Source organism: Phaethon lepturus, unplaced genomic scaffold (assembly GCF_000687285.1).
Source record: "Phaethon lepturus isolate BGI_N335 unplaced genomic scaffold, ASM68728v1 scaffold9813, whole genome shotgun sequence".
In the NCBI taxonomy this organism is placed as follows: domain Eukaryota; kingdom Metazoa; phylum Chordata; class Aves; order Phaethontiformes; family Phaethontidae; genus Phaethon; species Phaethon lepturus.
Genome location: NW_010529718.1, coordinates 16,149 through 39,541, shown reverse-complemented (window position 1 = coordinate 39,541; position 23,393 = coordinate 16,149). Strand labels below are relative to the sequence as shown.

Here is a 23,393-nt window from a genome sequence, read left to right as displayed (position 1 = left end):
AAGTAATTTGTCCAGTTCTACAACAGGTACTGCAGAATACGTTTTTATTTTTAAATATAGTTTGCAAACTGTTCAACAGATTATACTGATTTAGCATCACAGCTAGGATTTTGTGTCACACCTGACATAAACCGTAATTCATGTCAGTTTTATTTTCATTACTCACACCACATATTAAGAGGTTAATGTCTATACTCTACTGTACCTACAATATACAAATTGCTACTCTTACAACTGGGGTTTTTTTGTTGTTTTTTTAAGATGCGTATCTATTCTGCTACTGGCATTTACAGTTGGGGTCAGTCTTCATGTTTTCCTCAGTGAGTTCTCTGGTGGTTAACTAATTTTATTACCAGTATCATGATGCTGGTTCTCATGCAGAGCAGGGGCAAGTTGCACAGCAAAATAAATACAACGCTTATTGAAACATGAAAGAAGACAAATAAACTACCCCAATAGAAAACCTGAATTCATTTTAGACTGCCTAAGAACGCACCCCTCTTCAATTTGCATAAGCTGAAACAAATTTAATTTTTAAGACAGTGCAGAGCATTAAGGAAAAAGATTTTTACACATGCTTGTGTATGAGGATTAAAAAAACCCCAGAGATACTCTAAAACCTTCCAAATTTAATTTCTTGTGCTTGTTGTCTTTTTCACGTACTTTTAGTCCTTTTGGAACTCTATCTCAGACCTTTTGTTAAGAACCAAGAATTTTGAACCCTGAGGTAACACGTAAAAATTGAAAGAACTGTGCAATATATAATAAGGTTTTTTAACACGAAGTTCAGAAAAGCATGAAACCATCAACCTACAAGTCCCAAAGACTCAAAATAAATTGTGACGAGAACAGAAATGAAACTCTATTTTGTCATCCTCACATACTTTTTGTGTAGAATTTTGCAAACAAAAAATAAATCCTACAGATTGATGAACTATTATCCCCACAACTGCATGACTTGAATAGACAGCAAGATGTTGCAGAAGGTGACAGACTTACGGATTCTTTTCACTTATCAAATATAAACCTAGCCAATCCTCAATGACTTGTACCAGACAGTTCTTACATGGTATTTGCTAATGTAGCAAAACCATCACATTATTTGCAACACCATTAAAAATATTAAGATAATACCAGGCAGCATGACGGAAAGGGGAGTTGTTGTAGTTTTTCTAAAAAGCCAGTTTCAGAAATGTTAACACACTTTAAAAGTACTAGTCAAAATAAATACATATATGAAAAAGATTAAGAGATAAGTTAAAAGGCACAGCATTATGTACATCTGCAGTTGTAGCATATGTATTAAAAATATAACAAATTTTCTTTTATTTTGCTCTAGGCATGAGCTGAAAGAAACTTTAAATTCTCACTAGAGAACCTTTATGATATGTGATCTCAATTATTTAACAAGAAATTACTTTCAGGAAAAAAATAAACTACACATTCACTTAGAAGAATAAATGCATACTACGTCCTAAAAAATAGGTGAATTTAATGCACTATAATGAAATTTAAACTATGTGCCTCATAAATGTATAATGAAATATTCTACATGCTTACCTGTCTTGACCTGGGTCTTCCAGGAGAAAACTTGCGTTTGGTGATGGCTGGCTTTCCCATGCCAATTTTTGGAGTGACCGATATGTAAGTCGTTGGGAGAGCACTTCCAGCAGCGGAAGGCAATGCTGGGGGCTGACTCTGCTGTGCCTCTCGTGCAGAGTGTAAGTCTAATGAAACATCTGGTGAGGAAGACACATTTGTCTTGTTTATATTAACTGATGGGGGAAGCGAGGGGTAAGTCTCAGCTGGTGATTTTATGGGTTTGTCTCCAACTGGTGAACTATTTGCAACACCTTCATTTGCAGAAGTAGTTTCTACTTCTAGAAGAGCCGGTGTTTCTGACTTTTCATGGGTTTCTCCTTTTTCCACATCTTTTTGCACTTTTATTATTTCCAGTTGTTGTTCTACAGGGATACAAATATCTCCTTTACCTTCAGTCTCCTGTATTTCTGGCGTCACAGTTATGGTCTCAGGTACTGAAGACAGAGACCGAGAGTCTACTGTGGATATTTCTGATACCTCCGCACTACCTTGTGGTAGCTGTGTCTCTTCCACTTGTTTGTCCAACTCCTGCTGTATTACAGCTTGAACACCTTCCATCACTTCCATCATTTTCTCAGTCTGACTGTCACCAGATACTGGTGTCTTTTTAGGAGACATCTCCATTTCAGCTGAATTCATTTCAACAGAGACTTCTGTTTCCAGTTCTGTGGTCTTTTCTTCTGGTGATATGCCTGTAACTAAGTACAACCATATTAAAGGCTCAGTGCAAAAAAGAGAAACTTAACACAGGTGTACTGGTCAACAAGTATACTTGGTACACATCAAGTACACCAAGTACGTATCACTTCACTTAAATGAATTTAATACGTAGCTTAAAGTATACTTCATAAATATCTTTCTTTATACCTATGTTTATAGTAGTCTACATTTTTAGTATATACTCCCACTGTTCGATTGTTATTTTTCTTCCCTGGAAAGAAGCTGAGTAAATCACAGAAAAAAAGAAAGTAGGCCCAAGATTAATTTTTCAGGAATCTGAAAAGACGTATCAGGTAGGCAGCTACAAGTAGCTTCTTCTTCTTAATTTCTGCATATTGAAGATATATGCTAGCATAAATTAATGTATTTTAAGCAACTGTCCCAACACTTCCACAGAGCAAACAGCTGAGAACAGGAAAAGTACAAATAAAAAACATTTCTCTCCTAGCACTCTTTCAGACTTAGGAAATCATCTGAAATGAAAACAGTTGATTCTGTTTTTTAATTTACTAATGTCTCATGGATATCTGTCTAGCCTTGAAACAAATCAAGCACCTTTCATCCACAACTTCCTTCATCAAGGAGTTCCAGAGTCTTTTATCAATTCCATGAAGAATCACATTCTTTGCTCTGAACTCAGCTTCTCATGTCTTCTTTTGACGGACCCTGATTCTCTTACAGGCCCCTTACTTTTTACTACACTTGCACTCTTCTTAAATTCACACTGCTACAACCTCCTCAGCCACTACACTTCAAAGCCCAGCCTTTTATTATGAATGTGTCTTTGCTGATAGTTTTAAATCATGGCCCTTATACTACAGGCTGTGAACCACAACAGAGTGATCACAGCTAACCTGCAAGATTTTTTTTTTTTTATTTGGCTTTGGCTTTAAATGCAGGTTTCTTGTTTCCCCTTATAGCAACCATCCTCCAACATTGTCTGCGAGTGGACGGGACATACTGTAAAGTTCTTTGCCACTGATACCAGTCACTAACACATTTAGAGGACTTGACCCAGAAACTGTTTGATTTGTATTATTTTCTTTGGCTGGCACTTCACGTGTGATTGATATGATATATTTATTCCCAGAACACAAATGATCAGATACTGCAGCACCCTGGTCTGGATAAGTACATTTGTTTATTAAACAACTTATCTTTTATTTACAAAGAGAAAAAATAGAAGAAGAAATTCTTAACCATAGATACTTATGGAGTTACAACCACAAAGCACATAAACTGGAAAGAAGTTCTACAGTGTGCCCCGAAACACACCAAAGGAAATTAATCCAATCCAGTTATTTGCAGCTACAAACAAAAAAGACTTGAAGACAAAGTGTCAGCGACTGTATTTGAGTAGCAAGAAATAGTGTTTTTTACTATAAACCTCCAGTGTACAAAAGCATTTAGCTGTATTTCCAGCTTTTGGAGAAAACCAGTCCCACAAAAAAGTAAAACAACTTTCTCCTACACAAATATTCTGAAGACTATTTTGCCTTCAATAGAATACTTCTTCATCAAAAAAGTTCATACTCTTACTTGAGAGTTCAGAACTGATGCAATTTGTGTCCTACTGCTTTCCAGGCACTTCTTCCTCTGAAATTTATGAAGTACCACAAAACTTTCTGAATAGAAGAGGATTCTGAAGGTTTCTGTACTGGCATTTTCTCAGACTGCAAAACTCTTTCTTACCGTCTGTGACACATCCAACAGCTGATTCTTGACCAGGGCCATCACCAGTAACAGGTTGTTCCTGAAATGTCACATCCTCTCCACCACTTTCCATTTCATTTGTACAAGCTTAAGAAGAGGCAAAGAAGTTATCAAAATTGATATGATGTTTATTCTTTTGGCATCAGTAGTTGCAGTCACTGACCTTTTAGCTAAAGAGAATGATATTTAACAGTATGACAGGAATTAGGACAAATCAGGTCAATGAGAAGGTTAGGGAGACTATATCGTACTCCTTAAAGATTAAAAGCCTTTTTCCCATTAACGCTAAAGCTGCTTTATACCTTTTAGGCAATGAAAAATGTCTGTGAAGCAGTTATATACACCTAATTGTGAAAATTTAATTTACACACAGTCACAGATTTTTGCATTACCTGAGCAATACAAGAAAGTCTTTTCTGAAATTTCAGTCTGCTAAATTCAACAGAACTTGTAGCATGAAGGCTTCAAATTTTTATACAAATATAACAATGGCTTATGGCATATATATGTGAGGTTCCATCTACTATCAACACTTGGAACACTGATTTTCAACTTACCTAACAACTTGAAAACTAAATTTTACCACTTTAGAACTAGGATATACGAGTTCCTCATATTAAATAAAGGAACTTGCATTGAAAAGGCGTAACTGAGCACTTCTTTGGCTGACAGTATTGTTATAGACCACAGAAACAGGAAATATTTTTTTCCTTGCATAAACGCTTTTTCAGTTAAGGAAATCCATTAAAATACACTAGACAAAGTAGAAGCAGGAAAAACAAAGTATATAGTTAGTATTAACTCAAAAGGAACTGATCCTTCGTGGATGTTAGTACAAAAGAAGTCAAATGAATATATCTTTCTGTTCAGGAAAGCCTCTTTGAAGTTCAAAAAGCCAGGAACTATTAGGTGATGCTACTTCTAGCACCTAAAAACTGCTCTCAGACTCTGCCAACTTTGAAGTGATATTTTAACATTGAGGAAATGATAATTTAGATTGGCTCCAAATCGGATTTTAATGTACAAAAGTGCTCTCCCGGGTATAAAACACTTCATGACTGTACTGATGTAATAGCTCCAGATTTCTCCTAGTAGTTGAGACGACAGTCCTGTTCCTCCCTGGGGAGAAAAGTATGCTGTCAATGCTTCTACTACCTAGAAATCCTAACAGAAGTATTACTTTGCCATGACATACTTAAAACCTTAGCCTTTCAAATAAACCTGTTACTTATTCAAAAGGGTTTTCAGCAGAAGATTGGGAGTTTTTCCAGTGTAAGTTTTGGGTATTACTTGGACATCTTCCTAAATGTCTAAATACACTCCCTGGGAGTCCCAACAGCCTCTACTAATCTTTCAGAATAGAAGTGATCTTCAAAGGTTGAAGTCATCCCTTTTTCCTAACTCAGTGTGCATGTTCACTGGCAGAGTTTTTCTGCTCATTTACATACATTTAACTACTGTCACTGCCCTTCCTCCAAGATTGTCTTTTTCTTTATATAATTTCTTTACTGCTCATGAAAGGTAAGCACTTACGTGTACAGGCTAACACCAAAGAGAATGACTTGTTTACACAAAACATCAGTTTGAACACAAAAAAATTAAGACTTCTGTAGTAGTCCAGGACTTCCCCTTTCCAGTCAAAAATGACCAGGCTTTTGAGAACAGAGATACTTATGCAATTGAGCTGTCTATTTCTTCTAGCAAAAGATCAATGCACAAGCATTGCTGTTTGGGCATCAGAAATGCACATGGCAGTAGTAGTGCAGTTCACAGAATCATAGAGTATCTCAAGTTGGAAGGGACCCATAAGGATCATCGAGTCCAACTCCCTCCTCACAGGACTACCTAAAACTAAACCATACGACTAAAAGCGTCATCCTGATGCTCCTTGAACTCTGACAGGCTTGGTTCCAGTGACCAACCACCCTCTCTCAGTGAAGAACCTTTTCCTCATGTCCAGTCTGCTCAGTCCATTTCCTTGAGTCCTACCACTGGTCACCAGAGAGAGGAGATCAGCACCTCCCCTTCTGCTGCCCCCCTTGAAGGAGTTGGAGACTGCAATAATGGCACCCCTCAGCCTTGTCTTTTCCAAGCTGAACAAACCAAGTGACTTCAGCTGCTCCTCAGAACTCTTGCCCTTGAGGCCTTTCACCATCTTGCTCACCATCCTCTGGACACACTCTTAATAGTTTGATGTCCTTCCCATATTGAGGCACCAAAAATGACAATTGACAGTTAGGCTGCCAAATGAATACATTTGTGAATTATACCACATCCATAAAAAAATCAGAGACAGCTAAATTAAATTAAATTAAAAATCAACAGCTACAGGCTGGGAAGCTGGAGCTGGAAGGTTGAGGGCCACAACTAAGGTGCTTACTTGCCCATGTCTCTAATACAGGATCCTGAAGCCAGATAGCACATTGAGAAGACAGCTCACCCATGGACAGCTTGAGAAGCTGCTGCTAAATAAAGGAATAGATGAACTCCCGAGAGTAGTATATGAGTGGCTGGTTCACAAAAGACTTTGTGAGACAGCTGCAGATATTTGTATTTGATGTTAGCATTTTGGAAATATTAAGATCACGTTTGATTACCTGTTATACTGTCAGGTTCAGGAATGAGTTCAGAAGTGTCCATTACATCACATGACTGAGTCTGATCCCCTTCTCCTTGTTTACAAAGAGTGCAGATGTAGTCTTTCAACTGAGACTCCAATTCACTACCTGGAGATCTGTCACACTCTATGTGAATCCACCTGGGGAGATTAATTTAGTGTGACTATAATTATAATAATAAAAATATAAAGTATCCTAGTAAAAATAAGTTTTAAAATAGCACTATTTTCCATTCCTATGGAGAAATAAAAAAATTGCAACCAATGCTTTATTACGGAGAATTTTAGAGAAATAAGCATGATACATCAGTATTGTCAAGCAGTGAACAAATGTAAACATGAAGACCTAAACTGTCACTAAAGCCAACTGGACACCACAACATGTACAGCAGTATCAAGACGTTGCACAGCAAGATACAACAGCGTTGAATATGAAACACAGTCTATGTTCGTAAAGGGTTCCCAATAGTGCTTTTTCTTTTTAATTACTGGCATAGCAAAACACATAAAATTAAATAGAGAACACCTACTTGAAATTTAACAAAAATAGACCATTGCAAACAACCCTGTTTATACAACAGTCTTTAAAAGTTAGGACAATGACTCTTCCAGTCTGCTTACTCACAAAATATGCAATATAAGAATCATCAGCAGCACATATTTCTCTGTACACCTCAGGTAACTGCCAGTTAATACTTATTTGCTAAGAGTAAAATAAGACTACCTAATATTGTCCAGGGATGAAGGATCAAGATGTTGCACAAAAAGATACTATAGCATTGTACATGAAACACAGTCTACACCCTTCACAGAAACGCATCAATGTCATACAGCTCACCATAAGTTTTAGGCATTTTAGTACCATTTAACAAAAATTAGGATTCTTACCTTTTGCACATGTGACAATGCAACATATCTTTCTGGAAGTCTTGGAGGCACAGTTTTTCACAGAAAGGACAAGATAAGTTGTCTTGCTGTTGGTAACAACTGTCACATACCAAACAATTATGGTGCCACTGACAACTTGTTCGTGTGCCACACTCAGCACATACTCTACAGTTCTAGAGATCACAAGAATTTAGTTGTTAATTATGATATTTCACAATGTGATAGAACTGCCATTAACTGACATTTTCCTGTTTTGAATTAAAGTAAGTTTCTATCCTTCGTAACACTAATGAATTATCCAGGATCTGACAGTAGAGCACGAAGAGCCTCTGCAACAGCAAGAACAGTTTCTTTGCGCTACTCCCTGACTTGAAAGGAGTATTTCTTACGAGACCAAACTTTTTCATTCCTAATCTCAGTCATCTTATGACTGCCACAAACCGGCTATGAAATTACATACATCTCACGTACAGGGACTTCCCTTGTTATGCTGGAATCGTATTTTTGTTACTACTTACATTTACTCACAGAGATACTGATAAAGTTAGAACTTCATCCTGTTCTGCTGAAATGCAAAGGAACCCTTGAGCTGGAGAACTGCTGTTCTGCTAAGCCATAAGTAGCTGAATGTAAAGGGCCTTTAAGTATAGATTACATATACCACTGCACAGGTTTTAGTTTACACTAAATCATGAGAGCAGCTGTCATTAAGTGAAGGTTATCCACTCCACCTGGATCCTACTTTTCTTTTCCCCTATGGAGGTTGATTTACTGTTCTACATAGGCCACTGCAGCTACATTGACAGCTACCCTCACAGAGCAGCTGTAAAGCCACATAATTAAATATGTATGAGATTCCTTCAGAAACTACAAGTTATGTTACATAGCAACAGCACTCTGCAACATACCTAGAACAGCGTAACATGGGTAACAAAATTTGGGCCCCTATAATTACAAGGATTTATTCTGAAACCTTTCAACTTACTTTACATTTCCAACCATTTGTTGGTACAGCATCCATAACTGGTTGTAGACAGAAAGTATGGTAGCCTTTGTCGCATGTATCGCACACCAGCATCTTGTTATCTTCCCCAGAATGTCTAAGGAAAGTAACAAGTGGTTAAAAAAATTATTTAAACAAGCCGTAACAAAAAAATCTATTTAATGAAAAGTCTAAACAGGAAGACACATAGCTGAGCAGATGAAAATATAAGAACAGCACTTACAAATACCTCCAAAGACAATACCCTCAAGTTCATATTTAAGTATGAATTAAAACCACTATGCTTACTTTAACAAGTGCTGACCCTGTGCAACCATCCTGATTTCTAGAAATCATCCCACTTTCACTTACACACGTGTAGGCAGATTTAATGGCCTTCCTCTACTGAAACAAGTTCAAGATCTGAAATATGTACTTATTTCTTTGGGAAAAAAACATGCAATTGTACTCGTTCCTACAAACAGTCTGACTTATTTTTTCCAACAAAGAAAACAAGCCATCACATCTGACTACCAGAGCTCCAACAATGTCAGCCAATGTGACTGTAAGAGCAAAACAGACATTAAAGGGCAGACTTCAATTCTCCTACAATGGTATCTTACAGAACTGAACCACAAATTTCAGTGATAAAATAAATTTGCAGAGAATAAGACAAATAGTTTGGGAATATCTAAATGCATTGTGTTCTGCATTAGTTTAAATAAATTAATTCAATAAATAAGTATGCAACAAGATTTGCCTGGATAAAGCTTCACAATATATGGCATTACACATACTAGATACTACTTCATCTCCTGGGAGGCCTGATATTTTAAAAAACAGTAAATGCTCTCTCTTTGCATGGAGATATGCTTAAAATGCTGTTCTTCAGCACTGGCATAAAACTGCCATACTGTATAAAGTAAATGTGTGAAAACATCACGTTTTCTTCTACTTTTCCACTAGAAAGAAGGTTTGTTAACAAATACTGTAATTACCTAGTAAGACATTTTTAAGGATGCTTTTATAACTTCATTGCTGGCATTTGCTATCAGCTGTATGTGATCAGGGAACAATCTTCTTTAAAGTGCGTGAATGTGAATGCTAGCAAATACCGAGTGTTCTGCTGGGAAACAGCAAAGCACTGACCGATCAGATACATGAAGCAGTGGCAAAGTGTCTTTTTTCCTTCATACTGTCCCAGCTAATCTGAATAAAGCTGAACAAAACTCTTAGTTCTTTTCTAGTAAGCTCTTCAAAACAAAACAAGCAATCCAAAGAACCCTATAGTGCCCACCAGATTAGTTGTATGACAGCAAGTGTACAAATAGTCAGTTTTCTAAGTGAACCCTTATAATATCGCAACAATTATGTTTTGTTGTCTCAGTATTTGCCTGGTATAAGAATTCAATCGTGGTCACTCATGTTATTTTTTTCCCTTTGCTCAACTAAGGCATGTTTTTGTTTTCATAATGACTCATTAACTGCCTCTGAAAGACGTTATGAAATAGAAGAGAGGGCCTAATGCAGGGGACCTACCCAGAATGTGGTACATGCAGAAACATCAGATGAGTAAGAGGACAGGTTCTCAGAATGTAAAGGCACTACATTAATACTACATTAAATTTAGTAAATTTGAGAAAAATCCTCCTGTCTAAAAGGAGGAAAAAGTCAGAAGGTTTTGCTGCTCTCCAGAACCTGCCAAGATAATGGTAGCTCTGGAGGTATAATGTACCAGAGTTCCAGCTCAGCTCTTTCAGAATAAAGTTCCCGACATAAAGGTTTGTTCGGCTACTTAATGTAATACCATAACAGATGTATCTGGGCAAATAACCTACACTTTTTGGAAAAAAGAACAGTTAATAAAATAGGTATTTTAAAATCAGAGTACATAAATCTCACACCATCCTCCTCTATGTCCTTTAAGTCTCACTTACTTGCAGTTCTGGCACACTTTGCAATCAGGACACTGCCAACCTGCTCTTTTTAAAGGTGTAACTTGTATGTCCAGGCACATCCCATGGTAGTGCTGGCCACAGGTAGTACAAAAAAGTTGATCTAAGAGGTCTCCAGGGCTGTCGCATACTGCACAATTTGCTTCTTCCTTTGCTACAAAGAAATCATTTTTTCAATTATTATTTCATTCAAAATCATGGACAATGTAATGAACCCAATGAAGCCAAGAAATTCTTTGGTAGTTCTTACTTGATCATTCTTATGAAGTTCAAATTTAATTAATATACTTAATAACTAGTCCTTTCATTTGCTTTTCTGATATACTCAACTAATTTTGTAACAAAAGGACATTAATTTTAAACCTTAATAAAGTCCTACCAAAAGAAACAATTTTATTCTCCTCAAGATAAAACTGAGAGCTTTAGGACCAACTCTTCTTTGGAACAAGTACAAAATAAAGCTCCTAACAGAGCTAAACCTATTGTTCAGCTGAAGTGTTTGCAACATGGTTGCTCTAATTTGAGTTAGGGCAAGTAAGCAAGCCTATCAATTTGAACTAAAACGTGGCGGAAGACAAGCCTTGCAAGTAAACCCTTCTATCTTCTGTCATTAAAAAACAAACAAACAAACAAACAAACTTTGCTGTGCACCACTGTCAGTCTTTAAAAACAGAAGGGTATGAACCTGCATCTTTCTCATACCTGAATATACATGAATTCTTGGGTACACAAACTGGGAAAACAGGTCTAAGCAAATGCACTCTTAATGATCCTACCACAGAGCAGTTTTCATAAAACCTGTTACTATTTGTGTTATTTGATTACTGCATACTTACATCTTTCAGGAGCCTGATCAATATGGTCTGGACAAAGGAGGGACAAGTTACTGAAATCCTGAAATGTGCCTGCTCCAGCAGCACAGGGGTAATGGTACATCTGGGTACATTTCTCTTCACAGCATTTGATAGTGGCTCCAAGGTGCTTACAATATGCACATCGCTGAAAAACAAACATAACAAATTGTTCAAAAACTATTTTTTCTTGTCACATTTCAGCCAGCTATGTTTCCCAGCCTCATTTAACAGACAAACACCTCGGCCAGTAGAAGAGAGTGAATACTGAGGAGGAGACGACTAGTGGACTGTGTCCTTCAGTGGCAATCCCAGATCTTTCCAACTTAAAATGTTTAACAAAACCCACTTTAAATGCACTCTGATGACCAAGATTCTTCTTGTCACAGAGAAGCATTTTTCTTCTATACGTTATCTAACTTGAGCTATGCCTTTAGTAAAGAGGCTTAGAGACTTACTGAGTAATAAAGGCAGGCCACACTATGCTGTCAATAGGTTGTAACTAAAAACCACATAGCTCTAAGTTGTAAGGTAAAACTGTAGACACTCTAATCAGAAATGCAAATGGCAATGAAATACCACGTTCTACCAAAAACTTTACTGACATTATAAAATTCTCTCTGGGATAACGCATCACACAACCTAGCACTTTCTTCTCCTCTCTCCTTTCAAGGTTACACAAATATCATCACCAAACTTCAAGCAGTCATAAATAAGCATAAATTACAGACCATAGTCACATTTGTAAAGAAATAATTTCTCAGAAAGAACTACCCAATAACCCTCCAATTGTCTAGTCAAGAGGAAACAGATTCCATCAGTCTGCTTTGTAAAATATCACCCACACCTTTCTGATTCAGTTAATCAGTCTTTTTTTCTTTCTTGGCTTCATCACAGTCCCTGAAGCACTGTAACATGCTTTTGCACTTTTTCACCAAGGCAACAATACTTTTTAAGGTTGGTGCACAGCACTGTAAGATTCGGAGTTAAGAAAAAACAGGTCAGTGGCTCACAGGAAGGCATACATAACATACAGCAGTAACTGAGCTCGGGGAGTCTCATTTCTCATAATAAAAATATAATACTAACAGTGGCATATTTGGTTACTAGCTCGTGTCAGGTAACATCCAAATATAAACATATACCAAAGCAAAGCAAAGTTACATACTGCATCTGCCTAATTCTTAGAATACAGACAGTATTTATTACCATAATTCTTCTATGTTTCAAGGCCTGGCATGAAATTAGGCACGAAATAGTGCTACTACAAGTCCACAGACACCAAAACCAGCCCATACAAAAATATAAATCACAAAGCTGCCAGTGTTAACAGCTACACTGACATTCTTAAAACCAGATGACATTAACGTCTTCAGCAAAATATCTGCCTGTACCACAACTCACCAACAAGGGAAAGAAAAAATATTAGTTTATACTTAACACAACTGCAGTGTAAGAAGAGAAAACGCTTCGGCACAGAAATTAAAGCAGGTTACTAAGGATAGCTACTGCCATGTTTCTCTGCCACGATGCTTAGTCTAGTTGATCTGCAAGACATCTCACCTCTATCCATGTCTCTAACACCTACTAACAGTATGGAAAAGATATATTCTGTTACTTTACTAGCCGGAATGCAGAGGAGAGGAGGGGGGACAGGACAGGCAAACAGTTATATGGAGTTCCTGAAGCAGGTGAAAAAGGTAGCAATACTAAGTAAGTTTAAGGACTGCCAACAAAACCGAAGTCATGCAAGAAACTTGTCTTAGGAAACTATACATTCAGTAAACACTCACTGAGGATGCTGTACAAGGTAAATCCTGAACTTAGATGTGAATTCATGAAAACGTGGCCCAAACCCTCCAACTTCATGAGCTGCAGCTGCACATTAAACAGCATACAACCCACTGCACTATTTTGTACTTGACATTCCTACAGCCTATTGAGATGGCTCAGGTCAATACTTACAGACAGGCCACACGTTTTTGAAAGATACTACTCAGTAAGAAACATTAGGAACAAGAACTTGGGAGGAACTAAGGTCCAAAACACGTCCCTCAAGAAAGTATTCAGCAGAGACTTTGTTGTATCCCACAATTAACCCTTAAGAGAATGATCTAATTGGGAAAGGAAAATTTGAAAGAACTGCAAGCACTGCAAGAACCCAACATTTACTAAAAACTGGGAATAATGGATTAAAATAGCAATATTAATGGAAATTTTAAACATCACATCTGTTTTTCAAAACCATCAATCAACAATTGTACATAACAAATGTAAAATCAGAATATACCTTTTTCCAAATGCTTTATGAGTAAATGATGAAATTATTAGAAAAGAGCTATACATTTACTGCAAAGCCTTGAAAAATGTTCATGTTGATTTAAGAAATCATGTAAAGATGTTGGAAGAAAAATGGAAGCCCAAATTACATTTAATTGAACCCTCCAAACCCATCTGCTAAACTGCACTGGCAATGAAAAGCATTTGGCAGCTAAGTAAAATGCACACTTTAAAAACAATGTGGTATATATCATCTGAAGAAAATAAAAAGCACAGAATATGAACATTTGCTGAATTTATAAGAGAGATAAAGCAGTCTGAAGAAGCAAATGCCCAAAGGGATTTTTTTGGCAACAGCTGTTGATGAGAAGAGTTACTTTTCCAGCACTAGAAGCCAAGACTTCTCTGAAACCAGGCCACATGCCATGACCCCAGAAGAACAAGTGTGCAGCTATTACAATTAATTGACCCTCATGAAGAAAGTAAGGATGTGAACAGCAAAAGTATATCAATTTAAATTTTAAAAAAAGCCATGAAAGCTTTGCTAAATAAACTCACCACTCTATTGCTAAAATATGGCATCAGGACAGTAGAAGGTGGAAGAAAGGAATAAATCATACTGCCCATGAAATGCAATGGGCAATGCAGTCTTTACCACACTGTATGAGGACAGTAACAGAGACAATACCGAGTCTTCAATTTCATTAGCGTGAGCACAAAATAAGGCCTTATGCAAAGGGGGTGGCAGCTGAATCTGAGTATTCAAAGGGTAGGTATATGAAAATGGTAAGCTGTCAAAGCAAGCCAAACACTGTTTTGTTCATGGAGCAAATAATTTTACAGTCCTGTTCTACAGAAAAAAAACTTTACAAGGTGTCAGAAAGCTACAGAGATGGTTCACTACTTATTCATAGTACATTCAATACAATAAATGTCACTAAAGCAAGTCAGCAGACTATGCTCCTACTAAAAAGTCCTTCATTAGTTACCGTTTTCTTCGGCAAGCTCCTAGTGCACTTGTCCATAGCAAGAAAGCTCTGATCCCATCCATACTTCTGCCACTTCTCACTATTTTAATTTCCACCATTTAAAACTGTCCACACATCCTTCTACTCAGTCCTTTTCACCTCTTTCTTTTACATCTGTTTTTTTTCATACAGACAGAAATGATCTAATTTTAAAAACAAGTAACTATGCAGTCTTTCGTATTTGATTTTAAAATTCCCTTTATTCACTAATCCCATTGGACCAATCTTGACATCATTATACAAATACAACGAGCAAGGAAGAACTAAGTGAATTAACAGAAAACTTAAGGAAACATGATCAATCACCTCCCCTCTTTTCTAGTTATATGGGAGTACATCCTCGATGAAATAGAGTAGCAGAAACCACACAGAAAATTTCTGTGAAGACAAAAACTCATATTGTCATGTCAGAATCGTAACTGCACCAAAACCAACTGAACTGAGAGGTTTGTTCTGCCTGTGGCTTGGAAGCTCAGTTGAACGTCCGAATGCTGCTGGCTTTAATGGAAACAGACGGCCAAACTGAAAAACGGTGGCAGAAGAAACAGCTTACTGTTTACATCTTTCTAACCTTCCTACATAATTAAAAAAAAAAAAAAAGACAAAAGATGTATTCCAACTTTACATCAACCTTACTGCTGCTTTGCACTTTTAAGTACTCCAAAACTCAGTGAGTTCAAATGAAGAAAAGATGCCTGTGTGTGTGATAACGTAAGATTTTATCCAGATAGTACTGAGAACAAATCAGAGGTCGTATTTCATCACGATTTTATTGCCCTTACAATTACTTTCTTGTATTATTGTCTCAGAAACTGGACAAGTAACAATCCTTTGGAGGCAGACACTAAAGAAAGACTAAAATATGGACTTTGAATAAATACTTGCAAACTGGTTAGTGAAGTTAAATGTTGGTGTTAGGTATTGCAAAACGCTTTTTAAGCAAAAGGACAAAACATTTTCATGAATTATGAACCTCTTGAGCTTTAAAACGTCAACTGACAAAGCCTATGATAACAGTAAGCAATTTTAGGATAGTGTACCCAAAAATGCACACATGCCATCTGTCCTTAGTATAAAAAATTTCATGTATTACGTGCAAGAAAAATTTCAGACTCTTCAGATACTGCAAACTGCTAGCGTACAAACCTGTAACTAAGGAGGACTGGACCATAACATCCAGTCATCAACAAGACCGCAAAGACATTTTAGTATAAACAGTGATTAATGAAATGTTCTGATAATCTTCATTGATTACTCCATGATCTAGAAAAAACTTTATACTGCTTATAGACACTAATCACCATTAGCATCTCTAATGCCAAATACACCATTTTAAATACTATAAAGTATTTAAGAGAACAATGCAGTAAGATGGCAACATAAAAACAATTAATGGCTTTCAATCGAACTACTGATTAGAAAAGATACTAAATAACATGCAGTTCCAAGAGTACCAGAAATTACCTTCTAATTTTTTAATTTTCTATTATTCATGTCACAAATTCAGAAATTACTTAAATCTGTAACAAGCAATAAAATCAAAGATCGGTTATTTTTGTTCCTCAATCTTTAACACACAGTAAAATTGAAGAAATTAAAATTCTGATTTTTCTCTTATAACTGTAATTTAAAACTAAAATGTTCTTAACAGAAACAGCATGTATTAAAATTTTACTAGAGTGTCTACTTCATGCCGAATATTCTAAAGCAAATTTTGCAAAACCCCAAAAAACAACCAAACAACAAAACTACAACTGTAGAAACAAACTATCAAATTTTGCTTATAAATATATACAAAAAAACATGGACGACCAGAAGAGATGCCATTTGGCCAAACTCAACACATGACTGAGGAAGACTGTCTTGTAATGCAGAATTATTGACTAAATACACCATCAGTCCGTAATCTGCCCAGGTATTCTATACAGGAATAAGGAACAAAGGTAAGAAGATAGAAATTATTATGACTAACACCACTATCAGTGACTTAACACGTATAATCAAGGTAGAAAGCAAGAAGACCCTTTAAGTGTGGAGATTTCAGGCTCTCTACAAGTCACTACTTTGTTCCTCCTTCCCAGCAGTTGCCTCCTTTTTCACCTTTAAAAAAAATTACTTGAAATAAATGGTGTTGATATCAAGGCATCTAAAAATTGGAACAATAAAGCGTTCATGTTTTGCAGAGGTGTTTTTCATAATAGTTGTGATAGGTTAATAACATCCAAGAAGCAAGTTTGCTAAGGGAGATAATATTTTTTTTATTTGAAACCTGAAATAGGTAGAGGAATACATGCAAACCTTATGGTGCACAAATCCTTCCTCATATAAGCTGAAATCTTCCCAAGCCTTGCCCATTCAGAAGCTCCACAGAAGGGTTTGTGTGCCTTGAAGTTGCATTCTCCCCATCATTATATAAGCTAGTGGAACAACTGCATGCATATGATTTCCTCCACACACCCTGCCTTTGCTGCTTTTTTCACACTTCCATGAGGAAAAGAATTTTTTTTTATTCACCTCCTCTCTTTCTACAAGATTTAGGATAATATAAATGTTTTCAGTGTGTCTAAGCTATCACACAGCTAACAAACAATTATTACTTTAATTCTCATCTAGCATCCACCATGACAGAAGGGCACACCCAAGCCTGTTGTTTAGTTAGCATGTCAACAATGAGAAGGTCAATAACGTTTAACGTAATTTAAATTGTGATTATTAGGCTTCAGCATCAGCAACTTCAGGACAAACAAGGCAAGAACAGAAATCATCAACTTTGGTTTAAGGCTGCTTTTTGGCAGGCTCAGAAAACAGACTATTGTGCCAGTTCCATTTGATTCATGCTCAGAAGGTCTTAAGAAGTATGTGTAGACATTTCTTTTTGTTGGCAGAGCACAGTCTGAGCCACAAATTGTTGGAGGCTTGAAAAAAAATAATTGGGGGAAACATTTCTACATGCTTGTTGTTTAGTGATCTTCTCTAGGCATCCGTTACTGGTCATTGCGGAAGATACTGGGATGAAGTCAACTTTCTGTCTAATCCAGCACAGCTCCTACATTCCTAAATCACTTACAAGGACTCTGAAGCAGCTTAAGCATTCCATAGATTATGTCTATGCTACAGATCCTCTGTAGCTACAGCTAGGCTGGCATAATTACATTTACGAAGCCATTTAATAGAAACTCGGTGAAAGGAGATTTTACTGCTTATACAGCCACACAGTGTTTCCAAATGACACAAGGCTTGAGACAACTACATCTAAACTTCAAGCTCTAAATTTTGTGTGTATATATAAGCCAAGTGTTTAAGCTCCCATTACACTTAGTAGAGACTTAGTCATTTTACGGAATTTACATCATCGCAATTCAGCTGGCCAAACAGTGAGTGTCCATTTTCAGGCTCCATTGACAATACTGGCCAGATCTCCAGTGTCTATAATTGGAATTTAAACACAGCTCATAGGTAGAGACGTCCACAGGGAGGACTAAATTTAGATGACAGTCTTGAGCTGAAGCCCGCCTAAAATATGTTGACAAAAGTTCTCTATTGGAAACACAGCTATGTCCACACCAAAGGTTTTCTCAGCGTGCACTATCAATGAAGGGATGTGAATGGGTCCTGCTTACAAAGACTTCCTTATAAATTGTGTTCTATTCATTTAAGTTTTCTGAACGATAAAAAGTTCAGCTAAAGCTTCACGTAACACATGCCTAAATTCTCTTAAATACTTTTAGAATATGCAGTCAAAACTTTCCAGCCATTTCTGAGACTAGAAAAGTCAGTAAGAAAAAAATCTTGCTCATCTTACAAACAACCTCACTCACAGGCCTTGCAATTTGGCAGGAATTTTAGGGTGGGGGATGCAACTTTTGTCTTTACCCTGCAGATCTATCTAGATATGGCCAAGCTTGAGAAAACTATTTTTTTAACATAAAACACTTCCAAAAGTTTGACAATGAAAAATCACAGAAACATCCACTCTCATTGATCATGACCGATTCTTCCCGTTTTCTAGCACTGATTGGACTACATGTACCTTCTGCCAAGATTGCTACAGTATGACCAGGATTGGAGAGAGGAAGTCTGTAACAAATACTCTAAGCTTAAGCACAATAAGCCACTGGAATGGAAAGCAGACATCCCTAAGGCTCTTGATACTACTGTCACTTAAATGATCTGGGGAATGACAGTACCCAGTACACAGGCAGATGGACGAATACGGGTCAAAGAGACAAAAGGGACCAACTACACTGTGTGAATGAGTCTGATGGGACTGGGAGGAGAAACCATAGACAGAGATGGAAGCTGAGCAGGGGCAGGGATGACACTTCAAGGGCCACTGAACTAAAGCCAGGTGCTAAAACTGGAAAAAGAGCTGAGGGAACTGATGTTCTAAGGCATGGGAAATGGTGAAGGGGCAGATCTCAAAAGGCACCTCGGGAAAAGGGAATAGAAAGGTTAAGGAGGCGGGATGATGGAAGAATGAGGAAGAATAGAAGTGGCTAAAAAAATCAAAGTGAACAAAAAGTCCGAAGTCTGAGGCAACTGAAATTGGATGAAGACTACAAGGAGGAAAAGTACAATGTCGTCTGACTCCTAGTGCTGTATCGCTACCCCTCAGCCAGCTCAAGTAGCAAAGGTCTGTATGTAGCTGTGAAGGTTTTAAACCCGCAGTTTGGGAGGTCTGCCTTTTCCTCTTTTTCCCCCAATGCAAGGAACTGATACAGTCAGACATTTACAAAGCAACACATACACACCCAGACACAGATAAAGGAACGAACAGACACACATATGCACAGCTGTAACTGTGTATGTACACTGAGACACAAAAAGGTCTGCACATCAAACATGGACTTAGTGTGTAAAATAGACCTCTTAAAAGGAATCTCTGCATTAAAGAAAACTGCTACTTCTAGGACTGTCTTAATTTGTAGAGAGGAAAAAGGTATGTATTGAAAAAAGTTGTGGGTTGCTTGTGGAAGAAAAAAACACTTAGTTATGGCAACTGAATATTGACCTGCAAAACAGTTCTAGTTTCACTTCTTTCATAGAGCTCCTTTATGGTATTGGGCAGGGCACTAAGTAAAATTCTTAACATTTTTTTAGTCTTTAACCTTACTTTTAAAAACTTGGGGGTTTTTTCCCCCCTAAAAATAGTCTTGATTTCTACATAGACTATGCGTTCACAGCTCCAACAGAGTGAAGAAAGAACTGTAGTATCAGCACAACTTTGTGAGCAAGCCCGAGTATTTTTTAAACTCTTTCAATTTGCCATTGAAATTAGCAGGTATTTTTAAGTAAAAAAAAATTAAAAATTGAACTTCTCACCAGGAAAATGGAGCCCAAGAAGCATAAAAAGGCCACATGTATCTACTATTTAGAAAAATGTATGGACAAGTTATTCACATTTATTATAGTAGAAACAGCATAGAAGAACTCGTGTGGAAATGAGTAACTCTTTCCTTTCAGCAGTATTTGAATAGTCTACATACCTACACATTGAACAACAATGAAAAAAATCTAAGGTTTTTACTAAGACAGCAATGTCCACCCTATGGACTCAACGAGGCATTAGCTGTTCTGCATGTGATCATACAATTAAAGACTGCATAATCAGGCATACACACAAAGGATATTAATTGCATACAAAGGATATTAATTGTGTGCAGACAACCTGTCTTGTGGCATGTCCTAACTTTGTGCATTTGATTTTATAGTCTTAACAATGCATTCTTTTAACAAAGATTTTGTAGGTATATTAACTCGGTTTAACAGAAAGTTAATGTCAGCAAAAGTCACTATATGTACTCAATGATACGCCTAATTTACAAGGTAATAGTAGGGATGGGGTGACAAGGAACTCTGGATTATGTACAGACATAAAAAAAATACAAGAATTTCCTGCCTTTAATACCATCCTCATTAGTGAGCACCTCCTTAGTATTCCTTCCCCACTGACTGCAATCAGTACCTTATTGTTCATAATTCCTATTTCCTTGGCTGTTCCTAAATTGCGCTCTCCAAATGGCACAGAGTCATCATAAACAAAATCCTACATCTTCAGTTCACTAATTCTTGTAAATTGAGCTCAAATAAAGCAATTAGACGGCATACTTTGAAACTACCAGCTTGAAACATTAATATAATTTCTCTTCTAATAAAAGCTTCACATGTTTTTTCTGGCTGGAGCTTTTAGGTTTTTTTCAATTTGACTAAATTAGGCACTTACACATATTTCTCCCATTCATCCTCCCAAAACATAGTATCCCCAAACATTACAGATGCTTTTTTTAATTCACTAGCTACTGAAGTCTTTCCATTCTATTCCTTCACTGACATCCCTTGGGCAAGCATCATGAAGTACAACATCTTGACCTAGAATTTAAAATCCTGAAATTACTGGTCAAACATTTAGCAGGTAATTCAACTGTTGTACTGGGGTTCAGGGAGGTGGGGATAAGAAGGAGCTGTTCATTTCTTTTTGCAGCAAGCTGCCTCAGTAGCTTCTGAAGAAAAAGCTGCCAAATTTTGTAATGAATTCCACAGAACATTAACTCTGATGCTTAGCAGAAGCCATAACTGTTAAGTAAATGATATCCTTTTGATGAATATCCTTATTTGAAAACAACATTGATTCTTCTAACCCTTCAGCAGTGTCCCAAAACAGATGTGCACAACTGCAAATTCTGTTTGCTTTCAGGTTTACGAAGTGTGATGACATTTTTACAATCCTGCATGAGCCCTTTTACCCAGGAGTAAAATAAAACACAATAATTCTTCACCATCTGTTTGTTAATTTTGCATTCATTTAACTTTGCATTTTAAACTAATAATCATTTTCTTATAACACAGTTCCATCGGTAGAAATTACAGCTGTTCAATTAAAAAAAGACTGGTTTGTAACAGTATACAGTTTTCCTCTAAATACTTCCATTACTCTTAATTATAGAGATATTAGTGCCATTGAATGGAAAAAACTGCCAGGAAATAGTGTTATGCTTTGTATGTCACAGATTCCCTTAGTAAATGTACATATTTACTTCTCTTGCAGCACCAATTCCCACCTGGTCTCTTTTACGTTAAAATCCCTTTTCTCCACTACAAGATTCTGTGTGGTTTTTAATGTTGCTATGTGTAACAGGCTTCTTACACTCTTGAAGGAGTAAGGCACAAACATATGAAGCTTGTTTCATATGTAGCATATAGTCAAATGAAGCACAGTTCTATTTCTTTATAATGCTTTTCCTTAATCTCTAATGACAGGCCGAGGAGGTTTTTGGTATTTTTATTCTGATCTGGTTACAGCTAAACTAGGACGAGATTAATGTCCTAAAAGCTTTTTCTCACAATGTTCCCAGTAAAATGGGGAAATCCCATTCCTTTATTTAAAAAAAAAAAAAAAAAAAAAAAAAAAAGTAAAACTGCATTGAAACAACAGGAATAATACATCAGAACTATTGAAGGGGAAATAATTTGGGTCAACAAAAGACATGGGCCTGGAGAAAGAACAAGAGCCAGCCTGAGATTCTGAGAGTCCTGTTTTGGATTCTGAGTTATGCTCTGGATAGCACATTCTTCCTGCTGCTCCACGCTGACCAGGCTGTAAATCCACCACGAGGTTACAAGTCCTAAACATAAACTGTCCATAAGCTAACACAGTGGAAAGTTTACTTTATTGTGGTTGCTAGGCTTAATGATCCTAATCATCTACAAATAAACTCTTCAAGAGACACAGGCTGCTCAGCTAATTCATGTGAGTGATCCAGTAGTATTAGAGAGACTGTTCAGACTGTTAAAACAATCAAGGTTCAATCACTGTTTTCTAAAATCAATTTTATCTGATGGCATGGAAATCTTAGCATCAGATAATCACCCTGTTTCTGTGGTACTGTTAAGATAACAATGCTGTCACAGTACTAGGATGAATACTTTACTAAAAACACCCATAAGGCAAGAGATGGTTTACCAAAAAATGGATTTATTTCAATCAAAAGAGTTCAGCAAAGGCTGAAAAACACCGAACTGCTGCATAAGACTGTAACAGTGAACTCACATACAGAAATGAGCTTGCAGAAGTACCAAACACCACAGGCTGACATAAAATTAAGAGTGGAATTACAACCATACGTTACTGTGATGCTCAGCTTCTAGTCTTACCAGCATCTTGAGTATTTTGACCTTTTAGCTTCTCAGATGAGTGAGCATTGCTGCCAGGTCCGACCTTTACTGGGGGATTTATCCATCGCAGTATTTTATGTCTGACAGAAAGCGAATGTTCTGGGGGTGCCCAAGGCACATTCTGATGTGACGGATGCAGAACGGTAACAGTCTTCCCAACAATTCACCATCTACTTCAAGTTACTCTCATCAAAAAACTCACCTGGTATGACACCTGGAAAACCTGAAACTCTTACCTGTTCAATGTTACAAATCCCATTACATTTTGGAAAATGAGCATTTTCCTCACAAAGCTCAAAGCATGATGATACCAACTGAACTGTCATTTTGTATTATTTCTCTAGAAGTCTCTATTGGCTTTTAAAGGTTTATGATTTGTCAACACATCTCCCTGGAAATACCATAGAAATAACACCTAATATTTCCAAAACAACCTGCAGTAACTGAGAGAAAAAAACCCAACCATTACTTGCTTGGATATTTGACAGCAGTTTATTTACATCCAGATTCACTATTTACTCTGCAGAATCCGCCATTCTTCCTTGTTCTTTGTCAGGCAATTTCATAAAGAAGCAGGCTGGCGGA

General features: G+C 36.9%; 1 protein-coding gene across 1 annotated transcript in view; it reads right to left on the bottom strand.

Moving 5' to 3' along the window:
* Positions 1-23,393, bottom strand: part of KMT2C (lysine (K)-specific methyltransferase 2C) — a 120,116-nt gene that overhangs the window by 82,686 nt on the left and 14,037 nt on the right. The window contains exons 3-9 of the mRNA XM_010284031.1: positions 11,314-11,476; positions 10,460-10,631; positions 8,526-8,640; positions 7,541-7,713; positions 6,633-6,793; positions 4,015-4,122; positions 1,561-2,300 (exon numbers count right to left, since the gene is read on the bottom strand). Of these exons, the coding sequence (XP_010282333.1) occupies positions 1,561-2,300; positions 4,015-4,122; positions 6,633-6,793; positions 7,541-7,713; positions 8,526-8,640; positions 10,460-10,631; positions 11,314-11,413 (1,569 nt within the window). The 5' untranslated portion in view covers positions 11,414-11,476. The remainder of the gene's footprint in view (positions 1-1,560; positions 2,301-4,014; positions 4,123-6,632; positions 6,794-7,540; positions 7,714-8,525; positions 8,641-10,459; positions 10,632-11,313; positions 11,477-23,393) is intronic.